We start from the raw sequence: 15,076 nt of genomic DNA, 5'->3' as shown, positions 1-15,076 counted from the left end.
AGCAAAGTAAAAATGGGGGGAAAAAACTTTTAACAAAGGTAGATATTGCAACATCCCCCACTGTTACTGACCGTATCTAAACTGAAAACAGCAAACTTGGCAAAAGTGAATAAGCAGTAACTCTTCTAATTAGATTCTCTCTCTCCCTCCTTGCTACTTTTCCCCATTTTCTCTGAACACATGCGCCAGGGGATCAGGGTGCCAGACAAGCACGTGCACAGCATTAGTACAAACCAACAAAGTACACCAGCATCACCATGACTACCCCACCTTAGCACCAGGAATGACATCGCCATGGAAACAGCATCAACTGCCCACTCGGCCAGCAGTGCCGTAGGTGGATGCTGAGGAAATGACAGGCAGGAAGTGGCGGCCTTGGCAGTGAAACCGCCCGTGCCAAAACACTGACGTCTGCTGAAATGGTGCGTTTGCAGCAGCCCTCTCTGTGTGCAACAATTCAGACCGAGGACATTCCCACATGCCGGTTTCATACAGTGCCGAGTAGCTGAGCGGCACTTTAAAACGCCGTTCAAGCCATTAAAAGGTGGTTTGATGAGTAATTTAGTCACACTTTTACACTAGCGCTGCTCAAAGCAGTGGGAATCACTCTGTTGTTGGCACAAGCACTCTGAGCCAATCAAGAGAGAGGCCTCCTGCTGAAATTAAAATGTCTATATGAGAAACGTAAGGGGGGGTCAGGTTGTTTTATCCAGCTTGTGATCTCATTGGCTGAAATGCCAATAGAAACAGTATCCCTGTGAACAGACAGCGAATGTATCCCAAAGCTTCCATTATTTGTTCACTCAGACACTTTTACACCTCCATATTCTTACTGCATGTCAGCAGTTTTCTCAAATCATGTCTTTTTTATTTGCCGTAAGGGATTATATTTGAGAAATCTTGTCCTCTAGACAACAAGAGGAAATTAAATGCTAAAGAAAGTCGTACCAGTGAGGCCGTAGTCTTCGGCGGATCCGATGGAGCAGTTGGCGGGGCTGATGGGGGGGCTGGTGCTGAAACTGGCGTAGCCAAGTGATGAACTGACCTCTGAAGGATCACCGCTGTGGTTCTGCAGGGGTTTCTGGACGTCCTGGGAGGAGGACAGTGAGGTCCGTTGCTTTGGCTATGACAGGAAAGAGTGTAATGTTAGCATCAGTCACTTAAAGAGGAGATTTTTATAAGCCTATTTTATATTAGCCGAGTCTCCTGCAACAGATCCTTATGTAATTCTATCTAAATTGTAATGTAGAATTTACACTTCAATAAAATGAATAAACTGAAGGCCTTTTGTGAGGCAACGTAGCCCACGTGGAAAGCAATGATGTGCAACATAACCAATTACTGGCTGCTGGAGTCACTAGAAAAGAGTGGTATCACATTTCTGGACTGTGAAAATGAACGACAATGCATTAATGTGCAGAAAATTAAGAGTGGCAGACTGAGGGTGGTCATGTTTCACTGAGCAATGTTCATGTTTAAGATTCACCAGAATTTTATCAAACTTGTTTTTAAACAAAAGTAAAATGGAAACCCATATCTAACTTAGGTAGGTAAGTGTGATAAAGTTTAAAATATATAAATTCACACTATGAGATATAAAGTCACATTGTGATATTTGAGATGTGATATTGCAGTTATTAGTAATAGTTGCAATTGAGAGATATAGCATCACATTTTGAGGTACAGAAAGTCTAAATTACGAGAAAGTGTCAAAAAAGTGAGAAATATGAAGTTAAATTGTAAGAGCTAAATTCACAATTTCGAGAAACAGTCGCAAATTGTGAGAAAGTCACAAATAAAAATAAAGTCAAATTTGTAAGATACAAAATTGAAGTTAGGTGTAAAGAAGTTGCATTAATAAGAAATAGGCGCAATTATATTATATAGCATTTATATTTATATTAATTATATTAATAATTAATTATATAGCATTTTGCAGTATAAAGTTGCAATTAAAATATATAGTCACATTTATGACATATAAATTCGAAACTGCGAAATATAAAGACAAATTGCGAGATATAAATTCACAATTATGAGAAATAGTTACAATTGTAAGAAAGTAGCATTCATGAAAAATAGTTGCCATTGTGAGAGTCACAGTTACGTAATATAGTCGCAATAAAACAAATTGCGAGTCATAATTATGGGAAGCAAAGTGAAAACTTGTTTTAATTAATTAATTTATTTTTTAGTTTTGTTTATTTATTTGCTAAAAATGAGTTTTCATAAATGACTTGAAAATCATAGGAACCTCTTTTTTTGCGCATGGTGCCCAAACAAAACTCACAGCAACAATGCAAAAATGAGGTGAATTTGTTGCTACACAGTTGCTAAGGTGTTCTTTCTGGTAGATAGAATTTTGCTGTGCACATGCTAGATGACCTGCATAGTAGATTACTGGCTCAAATCAATAGATCCCACCTTCAAGTTTGAATGATATTCTGAGGCATTCCTTCACTAACAATCTCTGCAAAGACATCCCAACAAAAATCCAATGCACTATGCAACAGAGTTTGTCTGCAGGAGAGAAGAAAGTTTTCAAAAAGCCTGAAAGTAGGAGGTGGAATGGATGTGAGATACATATTGCTCAGCGAGAGGGAGAGACAGAGTGAGACAGGGAGAGAAAACAACAAAAAGAGATGACTAGAGTGTAGAGTCAAGCAGTTGTGTAACCACAGGAAGCCTTACATAAGCATCATCTTCACTTCCTGTTACATCACAGGTGTCCAAAATGCCAAATTAATTCATTTGCATGAGAAAAATGTCTCTGATTTAAGTGACTTCATTTCACACACGCACGCACTTGGCAGAAACCTGGCACCACTTGAAAACACAGATGAAATAAAGAATACTAAAACACTGAAAGGAGAAAATCTGAGAGAAATTGAAAAAGATGGTTTTGGAGAAAAAGCAAAGAAGACTGAAGTAAAAAAAGAGGGTGAAAGCAGGTATAACTGTTGTCTATGCTCTATACAAAAAACAACTTTTCATATGTAATAAATCAGTTTAAATCAAAAGCTCTTTCCCGTACATGCTTCATCCACCCTTAAATCAAGTTTCTTTCTTCTGTTTATGTCTAATAATGTATAATACGACTGCTGCTTACCTCTTACGGCCTCTGGCCAATTTATAACTTATCACCTCCCTAACAGCCGTTTCCTTTGACAATTTGACAATTTTCAAAGATGTTTTTGGCCTCATGCTCACTCAGACTAGCTCAGTATACAAAATGGATATAAGATCATATTTAGACAAAGTTTCTTAACATACTATTATACTTAGTTTCTTCTTTGTTTATTTATTAATTTTGTTTAGCATTTGCTCCCTCTGCTTGTATTCTGCTCTCCTGTTTGTGTAACTTTTTCTATTTATTTTCTGTTTGATCCTTATCTGTTTGTATTTGCCAATTTTATGCAAAGTATATAAATAATAATAAAAATAATACAAAAATAATAATCATTATTAGTAGTGTTAGTATTAGCATACTGTTGGTTGGTTGGCGTTTTAAAGCAACTACCAACTTCCTTTGCTATTTTCATGTGGAAATATTATAAAAAGATCCATTTAAAACCTTTATCGGTTTGCTTTAGATAAAAACTCTATAATGGATTCAAGGTTGACTCTGCTTAAAATTTAAGAATACTATAATTTCCTTAGAGAGCGTAAACCAGCACAGTTTAATAAAATACGTGTAAGAAATACTGCACTGGAGGATCTTCATTTAATATTAAGAATCGTGTATGATTCTGGAACGTCCTATTCTGCATTGTATATATATCCGATCCCAGCGATTACTGAAAATACCAATGCTATTATTATTATACCAAGCAGATATTTGACCTGTTTTTGATTTCATGTATACTTTATTTAGAAACCTTACTCACTATTACTGCTTTTCAATGCAGACTTTTCAAAAACTCTGCAGCACTTAATTGCCCTTTTCTGATGGAAAATAGGTGAAAAAGACAGTTAAGCAAATGTGTTGTTTGACTATTCACATCTGCCACAGTTTTGCCCAAAATCAGCAAATTTTCATTTTGTTGTCAAACACACCTTAGTGTCAGGAACCGCTGCTAATGAACTTGTTACTCACACACTGACAGTCTCACACCATGAACTCCTAATGAGTCTGTCATGGCTGACTGTAGTTAAATTAAAAACAAAACATACCTGTTCATCAAACACACCCACTGTCTCCTCTAATAATGTTGTACAGCAGTCTCTCTCTCTCACACACACACACACACTATCACACACTCACCCTTTCCCCGAAATGAAGATCAGATAGGAGGAACAGGATGCACACCTGCTTCACTTACATACACATGCACGTGTGTGGTTGTGCGTTAGCTCACTAATACTACCTTGATTATGCTGGCCCATTATTCGGAGAGCGAGTGCAGAGTGAGAAATTGTGCACTAATTTATGGATGGTAATTATGATAATTATTCAGTGGGCTCTGGGATCGTGGGGCAATAAATGCCACTAACGTGACTGTTTCACCTCCCAGTGGGGCATTCAGCACATTCAGGAATGCAGTACTGTCAATGCATATGCAGATCACATTCAGCTCAAACCTCAGAGCGAGAATTTATAATTCCGGAGATTCATTCAGCGCTGATTTTATATGCTCATCTGGTTTGGGAAATACAATCACACTGAGTGACACAGACTATTGATCTACGAGGATCTCAGAGTGACTCTCATGACACTTGTCAAGAACGTGTTCAAATCCAATGCTCATTACCATAATGTGCAACACAAATATAATGGTTAAACTTTATTTTGATAGTCCACTTTAGACATTCTATTAACTATAAGTAACTTTGCAGTTACATATCAACTAATTCTCACTAATTTGCTACTACAAGTCTAGTAACTCTCAGAGTAGACTGTTAGGTAAGGTTTAGGGTTAGTAGACATATAGACATAAGCTGACATATAAGTTTCTCATAGTCAGTATGTTGTATGTTGTGGACCCATCACAACAAAGTATTGAGAACTTGGGAATTTAGAATTTATAAAATGTGTGTAATTTTCATAACACGAAAATGACAAAATAAAACAATGAAAATGTATTTATTATATAAAAAAAAATTGCCTGAAATTTGACAAACAATTTGACTAAAAAGACTGCACATTCACAAAATATGAAAAACACCTTGGTCATATTTCATAATCTCTGAGACACTATAACTTTGTATATGCTTTGTATTAAGATCTGTTTCTGGAGATCCAATCAGAAGCTTTTACTTTTACAGCGATAAAGTCATCTTACAATTAGGGGTGTGCATATGACGATTTTTGATCGTGGACGATAAAAATGTCTCCACGATCTGCTTTTGAAGAAATATCGTAGTATCGTGCTACAGCGCACATTATTTTAAATACAGTTCTGGTGCCTCCGTCTCTATTTACTGTACAACAGGACATATAGCAGTAGAGTTACTCTGACAGGACACTGCACTTATTCGCGATCGCATAAGTACATTATTTGCATACAAGCCTTGCTGGTTAAATGTTTCATTCGCGCGCTGGTCTGACATGCGCTTTTTCTGAGCGCATACACCTGAAGCACGCGCACTAAAAAGCCTGTCTAACAGCGCCTGATTACTCAACTAACTTATCTTTTGTGCTAATACTTTCAAAACACACAAGGTTTACATACAGACTCAGTTGGTTATCTCTAAAATGAAAGTAAATAGTTAAGAGAGAAACGGATGCGTGCCTGTATATTAGATGCGTGCAGGTCTTAAAGAGACAGGACACTAAACATGCTGTCGACTGTCATTAAAGGGATAGTTCACCCTAAAATTAAATTTCTGTCATTATTTACTCACTCACATGTTGTCCCAAACCTCTATTAATTTCTTGTGCTGAACCCAAAATAAGATATTTTGAAGAATGAGGGTAACCAAACAGTTGCTGGTCCACATTGACTTTGATAGGAAAGAAAAATCCTATGGAAGTCACTGAGGACCAGCAACTGTTTGGTTTTCCACCTTCTTCAAAATAGCATTTATGTTCAGCAGAAGAAAGAAACTCATTCAGGTTTAAAACAACTTTTGAGTAAATGATGGTATAAAAATAAAACATTATGACAGAATTGACAGACAGATGACAGAATACTTATTTTGGGGGGAACTATTCATTTAACGTTAACAAAACAACAAAACGCAAAGAGAAAAATCACTCACTTTTCTTGACTGAAAAACTTTAATACAGTTGCTTTAGGAATCAGTCTATCTAGTGTTTTATTTTTATATTTGTTCATTCAATTTCATTGAATGCTCTGCTAAATACACCTATTGTACCTGAAAATAAAGCACTGCTTGTTTTATTTTTATGTGTATTTGTAATGTGTATCTTTGTTCTTATTTTTTAATAAGAAAGATAAAATAATGACAAAGATTTTTATCTTCGCCCACTTTGGCCTAAATATCTGCCATATTTTTTGTTACCTTGAAAGGCTGTGTCTTTCTAGTTTGGCTGTAATGCTCAGACAACTTGTAAAACCAAAATAGTAAAACTAACATGACAAAGAATCGTGATAAAATCGTGAATCGTGATAATTCTAAAAAAAATTGTGATATGATATTTTTCCCATATCGCCCACCCCTACTTACAATGTTATAAGAGAACTGGTGTTCTTTACAAATCTATGTTCTCTTTTGCACACTAGCTGATCCACTGAGGGTGTAGATGTGAATTTGAAAGGGCACCAATAATTCATATGAAACATAGCCGTTTTCAAGGCTGGTTATAATACTGAGTGCCGTAAGCAGTTTATTCATCCAGATAAAGATACAGATTGAGGTGTTGAACAACCTTGATGCATAGAGCAACACTTTATCAACATTCCTCTTGCTCGCCCTCCTTCTCACACTCACACACTTTCACTCACTTCAATACAACTGCCATCTCCATGACAACGGAGGCAAAGCTGCAAGAACAGGAGCACCGCAATAACAACAACATTACCAAATACATGTTGCTAAAAAAAGGCAACAGGAACACACTCAGCAAAGGAGGAGGGGCTGCTGTTCATTACAAAATGAGACACCTCAGAGCAACCCGACAAGCAACTGCAGGATTTTACAACACCTGTTATCCTTAAATGATCCTGAAAGAAGCAAAACCAGAAGAAATCATGGGAAATTAATGGAAAAGTTCAACCAAAATTACCTGAACCTCTACAACAAAATGTTCATGCTGCTGCATCTTTTTTTAAATACAACAAAAAGTCTTCTGGACATTTTGATGTTTTTGAAAAAAGCTGCATTTATTTAATTTAAAAAAATAGTAAAAACTGTAATATTGTGAAATTGTATTACAATTTAAAATAACTATTTTTATATTTGAGGTCAGTAAGATTTTTAAAAATTCTCTTATGTTCACCAAGGCTGCATTTATTTGATCAAAAAATACAGTTAAAACAGTAATATTGTAAAATATTACTACAGTTGAAAAAAACTGTTTTCCTTTTTATATATTTTAAAATGCAATTTATGATGCAAAGCTGACTTTTCAGCATTTGCTTTAATATGCTAGTTTGGTCCTCAAGACATTTCTTATTATACAGTTGTGCTGTGCAATATTTTTGTGAAAACATTGATACATTTTTATCAGGAATATCTGATGAATAGAAAATTCTAAAGAACAACGTTCCATCTTTACAGTCACTTTTCAATCAATCAATTTAATGCATCCTTGATAAATAAAAAACATGAATTAATATTCAAAAAAGCTTAACGTTTCAGATCACCATTCACTTTAATTGTACTAAAAAGGGCAGCATGAACATTCTGCTAAACATCTTTTAGGTAAATGGTAAATGCTCAAGAAAGAAAAGTAAAGGAGAGTTATGAAGCTTGTGCTTCACGCTGTGTTTGTTTGTATCACACACAAAGAATTACATGATATTAGCATCATTAGCATGACAAACTCGAAACTCAAGGGGCCGAGGGCATGAAATATGCAATCTGCATCATTTCGCTCGTCACCATTTCATCAGCAGTGTTACAGTTTAATCGTCAAAGTGGTTCTCAACTTCCAGCTGGGCGCATGAAATGATCTTTTATTCCTGAATTGCTATTAAAGAGAAAATGCTGAATATGTTATGACCACAGAGCTTTGAGAGCCTATGGGAAGATTTCAACAGAAGACACATAACACAAGGTCACTGGTGAGTGTGTGGGGGCTACACGTTTAGTTCGTTCACAGTGCAAACACACACACATTTGTTCACACCACCAATTAAACACTTCTTAATCTAAATTCTCTGTTTCTCACAAGTACACACCCACACACACTTTAAAAGGTCGATAAAAGCTGAAAAGGACACATCATAATGTCACGACCCTCTTCAACCATCCGTTCCAGTGGTTGCTTTCACAGCTCCTCTAACACACTGTCATCAAATTTCAATTCTGAATTTTAATTTCACAACAGTTGTGAGGGAGAACTAGCAGGTCGGTGGCTGGAAGAGTCCTCTGTACTATGTGAATTATGCCCAATGGCTGCGCTTCACATCAAGAGGCATTTTGACAGCTTTGAGTATCTCTCTCTCTCTCATCAGAGGCTGATATACTCTCTTCTAAAAGACTGATGTCTTCTACCGCATTCGTAATGCCTGTCATTAAAATAGACAAAAGCTATGTAGATGCGAACGCTGTCAGTTGTAAGTCTTTGAAAATGACGCATATTTCAAACGCAGCCTGAACTTCTTTTAGATCAGAGACTTGATTTTGCATAATTGAGTGTGCATAATTTTTCTACAACTGAGTGTTCATAAATTGTGTTAATAAATTTACACAACCACTGCAAAATCTGTATATTTATTTTAAAAAATAGGAAGGGTCATATAGATAGATATATATGTTTTCTCTTTCTTATCTCCATCAGCCAAGAGAAACACAGGGAACATCATTCTCCAACATCTTGCACTGTCAGAAAGGGCAGCGAGATTATCAGAACCACTTACAGCTAAATTAATCACACACACACACACACACACACAAAGCACCTAAAGATGTGTACCTGTGATCTTGTTAAAAACAGATGTGGAAGATAAAGAAAAGGACTTCTTGAGGTCATTTAACAGGTTCTTTTTCTGTTTTCGGATCTGAATATCAGAGATATTTGTTATCAAAATCAGTTCAGCCAAATGCCACTAAATGTACATTGAAGTTGACTGAATAGGCTTAAACCAGTTATGACAGGTTTATATTTTGTTTCTCTTTCCTGCAACCTGAGTGAGAAAGCACACACTTGAGAATAAAGTCATGCAGTCTTTCAGCTTAGCTGTATCACAGTGGTTGTGTTTATATATGTGTGTGTGTGTGTGTGTGTGTGTGTGTGTGTGTGTGTGGTGATAAAGCATCAAGAGGTTTAGCTGTCCCCACTAAAGCTCAAGAGCTTCTACTGTCCACATTCAAGCACACAAAAGAACACATTTCACTGTGTCCTGCTTTTCTACAAAAGGTTAATTACATTTTTAACAAATTTAATTACGCACTGTCCTCTGCCAGGCAGATGCAGATCATGAATCAATTCTTGACCAGAAAGCCTTGTTAAACAGAGATTAAATCAGGTAAAACAATTGTTGCAGTGTCCGAAAACACATTTTCAATTAATACACTACAGCTCTCCAAGACCTACTGTTGTAAGCTGCCTGCTGTCTGTCCTTCTAAGGCAGCATCTTAACCAAAGTGGAACCTCATAAGTGATCCACATTCAAAATGCTCTGTATCTTAATGCTTAAAAGGGGATTGTTGCAAATTCTACTGGGATCAAATAATTCCAATCAACATGTTAACTAACCAAAATCCTAATAATATGCATAAACTACATAGCAGATACAAATATTCAGTTATATGATTTCGTTTTGGATAAAATTGATTAAATCTTGTATTTTGTATTGATCACTAAGGGCTAGTTTTAGTAAACAGGCAAATTAGCGCAAGAGCGCAATTCCAAAACAGCGCTGATGGGCGTGGTAATTTCTGCGGGTGATTTACTGACAACGCGCAAATGCAAGAACACAGACGCAACATCTCATTTACATATCAACAAACGCAATATACCAAGCGCAGCGCAAATTAGCACAGACACAAATAAATAATAAGAACTAAAGAAGCCACAGTACAATGAAAAGAACCGGAGGCCAAAAAATTAAGGGTTGCAAGAAGTTTTGATAGACCTGGTATTGCGTGACTCCTAATTGAGGGTTCCAAGTGGTCTTTTATTTCCTGAAGCAAATTAAAAATAACATGGCAAACTATACATTCGTGTTTTTCTTGCATTCCAATAAATGAATACATGTGGAAAAAATCCTCTCCCTTCTACCACACGCTCTCTCTTCTCTGTGGTGCCTCCTCCTGGCAACAATAATTGCAGCCATTTCAAGCGCAAAATATAAGACATGCCTTTTTTGGGCGTTAAATAATGGCGCAAACACCAGTAATTTGACGAGTGCAAACATTAGTAATTAGTATCTTGTTGCATGATTCATTTGAATACTCTCCTCCCATAAATCTTGCGTCTAAATGGGAAACTTCTACAAATGCATATTCAACAAGGTCAGGCGCAAAAATATCTGTATCCACGCCTTTTCAACACTAATTCGTCACTGCGCGTCTTTAGTAAAACCTGACAGTATCATTTTAACGCTAAAATATGGTTTGCGTTGGCGCAAGCTGTTAGTAAAACTGGCCCTAAGTGTGTTTCAGTGCTTTCTGGGAGAGTCTTCATCACAAAGGTTTCTTGATTGTGCCTTAGATTTTGACTAAAAGAATGCATCATAATTTTGCAGTCATTAGGTAGGCAGCTCCATCATTTTTAGAATAGAGCTTTTATCTGCAGAATAGAACAGCCTGTGCTGCCTAAAACATCTATCTAGGATGATCACTATGTTGGAACAGACTTTATATGTGTAATTACAATAGAATAGAATAGAATAGAATGTCTATTTGTCCTATGAATGCGTGCCAATAAAAAAATCACTGCCTAATATGCTGCCTAAAAATGTTGTCTAGGTGGGCAGCTCACTAGATTGTGGAAAATAACTTGTGAATAGAATAGAATAGAATAGAATAGAATAGAATATATTTGTGTTATGACTGTGTTTCTATGCAGCTCACTAGATTTTGGAACAGAACTCGTGTATGCAATAGAATAGAACAGAACAGAACAGAGCAGAACAGAATAGAATAGAAAATCTATTTGTCATATGACTGCATGTCTAGGCTATCTATGCAGGCAACTATAGGTTTTATATATGTAATGGAGAGTAAAGTAGAATAGAATAGAATGTCTATTTGTCGTATGACTGCATGCTTATGTTGTCTAAAAATGCTGTCTATGTAGGCAACTCACTAGGCTTTTTTAATAGAACTTATATACAGTAGGTAACAGAATAGAATAGAATAGAATAGAATAGTTGCCACATTATTCTGGCTAGTTTATTTTTTCAAGCAACTTGCAGTATACAAAGTCACAATAGGAGCAGCAGAATTTTAAATTAAAGTGAAGATCTCCCTGTAGTAACCTGGGGTTAGGTTTCTTGCTAAATGAGGACAGCTCAATGACCAACCCTTTCAGGGTTTGAACCTACAACTTTTCAGTTACAAGCTCAGGCTATTAACCCCTGGGTGATTTCTCTTTATGAACAGACACTTCATCAATGGTGCCTTATGTTGAGATTTAAATGCAGCTAGAGGCAAATGATCCCTCATCAGTCTATTCCTTTCTCCCAAGGGAACCAGGGGCACACCTGGATGGGCCGTAGAGCTTATGATTAACAGACGTGACTAGACTCCTCTCCACTTGTGCATAGAGCAAATGAGGAGCTCAATTGGCCCATCAGTGTGCCGGAGCCCTCGTCAGTTCTGATGGAAGCCCACTTTAGTGATCATGAGTGCTGTGTGATGATTTAGCTACCACTAATATAGACTTGCTGTGTCATGCATGCAGAGTTTTGATGCATGTGCAACATTTTTTATAACCCATATTTATTGGAAATCAAATTTCATTTGGTACATTTGCGTACATAGCTTGGTGGCGGGTTCTATTTTGCGATAATGACCATCTGGTTCTAAATTAGCATTATTTTGAAGTTTTTTCGCAGAAAAGATAAAGATAAATAAAAAGGCATAAAATAAGTAAGAGAGAGTCACATGTGACTTGTTCACCACCAGTTGAAGATAGACTGCACTTAGCACCACTAAAGCACAGTTTGAAATGAAGAAAAAAAATGAAATCAATCTTTAGTAAAGTGCACTGCACACGTCATGAGCCCGACTGGAGCATTGTGGAGTTTGTTGTTGAAGATAGTGGGGAAGAATGTGCACAGTTGTGTCTCTTTCTAATCCTGCGGGCACTCAGCATGCAGACAACACAGCCCGAAAGAGGGCCAGCGCAGATAAACGAGGGATTGTGGTTGACTGAAAAGAGGACAAACATGACTCTGATAGGAAGCACTGAGCACTCTGACGGGGATGAAAAAGGGCCCATTCACACTCTTCTAAGAGAATAATAAGTCACAAACACAGAGCAGGAAACCAACAGAGAGAAAGAGACTTTGCAGAAAAGAGACAGCATCATACACAGTGGCCTCAAATAGATAACCTAAGCCACAGTTTCAAACATATGAATATCACGTGCATTAAATATAAAATATCTAACCAAGTGGTAACTGTAAACAAATGATGCTGAAGCTTTTCTCTGAAGTCATTTGACTATTCTGAGCCACATTATCTGGTCCCAATTGGTATTATTTATTCAATAACCACCTGCAATCCAGTTTAATCAGGCCCTATCTGCACTGATATAGCACTAGATAGAGCCTAATTTGCAAAGGTCAGCGCAACTCTCATAAACGTGCCACTATTACCACACACAGAAAACAGGCAGTAAACAGAATTGGGTTAATTTAAAAAAAGATGTTTAGGAACATTTTATAGCAATCCTATAAAATTATATATCCATTTCATTTCTTTTATGCTCATGAATTGTGGCATATTGTTAGTGAATAATCTTCTAAACACTGAAAAAAAGCTATTGCAGGATGAATTTTCAATTAGACTTTGCTTGCATATTTCAGAAATAATTACAAATAAACTGCAAGTAAATTGCAAGTAAAACATTGAATTAAACGTGAAGTTTTAGAGTAGAAAAAAACATTTTACATTGTACATTTTGTAATTTAGAATTATAAATAACAATTAATATTAATAGAATTGTTTTATTTACAACTTTACAATGTACGTTTTGTAATGTATAATTAATTTAGATTTATAATAATTAATAATGAATATAATATATTATTAATATTCATTTATTTGGATGCGTTTTTAATTGTCCAGGCACTTTTTGGGAACACTAAAGCTTGATCTTACTATACTGTAAGTGATGCTAATCAAATAAAAACCCTCAAGTTTGAAGAAAGAGTGAAAATGAGGACGGCTTGGGACAATTGCATATCAAAGCATGAAGAGAATCCGCCCGTCGGGCATGTGCATATTTATAATAGCCGTATAATTAAGATGAAGAATGCTCAGTATCTAAGCGTAGATGTAAGACAGTACTGCTCTTGTGTGTGTGTGTATCTATGACTCCCACACACAGATGCTGCGATAGTTACTGCCAGACTATGTTTTATCTAAAAGAGCACCATTAACCTTGAGAGCAGAACAACATAATAGACTATGTGTGCACGTGTGTCCCTGCGTGTGCGCGCTTGTGTACCTGGGGGCGGATAACTCTCTCGATGTTCCTCAGGGCTGTATCAGGTGAAGGAGGCGAGCAGTCAGGAGTCAGGCCTGTAGAGTCGTCACCATGGTTACCTCGCTCAGCATCACTGACCGACACATGTGAGAAGTGGCCTTCAGTGAGACAAAAAAACAGAGCGATTGAGCTACACTGAAATTAAAACCACATGATTCATACATTAAAAACAATGAGCCTGAAGTGACTTCTAGGACAAAATTAGGCAGACAAATGTATTACAGCCATTGATTTTAAAGTCACTGGCCAGAAGTGCTACTTATGGGAAGCAAAAGGGCTTTTGGAAAGAAACTAAATGATGCAGAAGTTGAATGAACGCACTTCCAGCATTAGCTGGAAAAGTCTCCGAAGGGGACCTTCAACACTAATGAAATGGCAGAACACTGAGCATTTAACGCAGAGCCTTTGCACCATTACCTTTAACACTCTGAAATCCAGTGTGTGACACACAGAGGTGAAAGGTTTTATTAATATGTGAGCTTTTGTCAGTGTCAGTTAACATAGAAAATAATTTCAACTCATCTTAGTTTGTAAAATCAATCAAAATGTTTGTTGCTCTTACATTGTTATCTATGTGTGGTCCATAAGGTCAGTTTATACTGATGAGAAAAATCTAACTGGGTAAATGTGCATGCACAGACTGAAGACAAGGTAGACAGATGAAGTTCCAATGTGAGTATTTAATAAGAATCCACATAGAAGAAAGCAGCAAACACAAGAATCACCATCAGATACCAATAAACTCCAACCAACACAACAGACTCCATCAGATACCAATAAACTCCAACCAACACAACAGACTCCATCAGATACCAATAAACTCCAACCAACACAACAGACTCCATCAGATACCAATAAACTCCAACCAACACAACAAACTGCATCAGATACCAATAAACTCCAACCAACACAACAGACTCCATCAGATACCAATAAACTCCAACCAACACAACAGACTCCATCAGATACCAATAAACTCCAACCAACACAACAGACTCCATCAGATACCAATAAACTCCAACCAACACAACAGACTCCATCAGATACCAATAAACTCCAACCAACACAACAAACTGCATCAGATACCAATAAACTCCAACCAACACAACAGACTCCATCAGATACCAATAAACTCCAACCAACACAACAAACTCCATCAGATACCAATAAACTCCAACCAACACAACAGACTCCATCAGATACCAATAAACTCCAACCAACACAACAAACTGCATCAGATACCAATAAACTCCAACCAACACAACAGACTCCATCAGATACCAATAA

At 36.8% G+C, this 15,076-nt stretch overlaps 1 protein-coding gene across 4 annotated transcripts in view; it reads right to left on the bottom strand.

The window, feature by feature from the left end:
• LOC306858741 (ankyrin repeat and sterile alpha motif domain-containing protein 1B) overlaps positions 1-15,076 on the bottom strand; it is a 174,332-nt gene that overhangs the window by 70,135 nt on the left and 89,121 nt on the right. For all 4 annotated transcript variants that reach the window (XM_079399426.1, XM_079399427.1, XM_079399428.1 and 1 more), the window contains 2 exons: positions 13,751-13,887; positions 949-1,123 (listed from right to left, as the gene is read on the bottom strand). In XM_079399426.1, coding sequence (XP_079255552.1) covers positions 949-1,123; positions 13,751-13,887 — 312 coding nt within the window. The remainder of the gene's footprint in view (positions 1-948; positions 1,124-13,750; positions 13,888-15,076) is intronic.

The sequence above is a fragment of the Barbus barbus genome (genome assembly GCF_936440315.1).
Source record: "Barbus barbus genome assembly, chromosome: 39".
In the NCBI taxonomy this organism is placed as follows: domain Eukaryota; kingdom Metazoa; phylum Chordata; class Actinopteri; order Cypriniformes; family Cyprinidae; genus Barbus; species Barbus barbus.
Note: the sequence above shows the minus strand (reverse complement) of the source record. Positions and strands in the feature narration are given on the sequence as shown.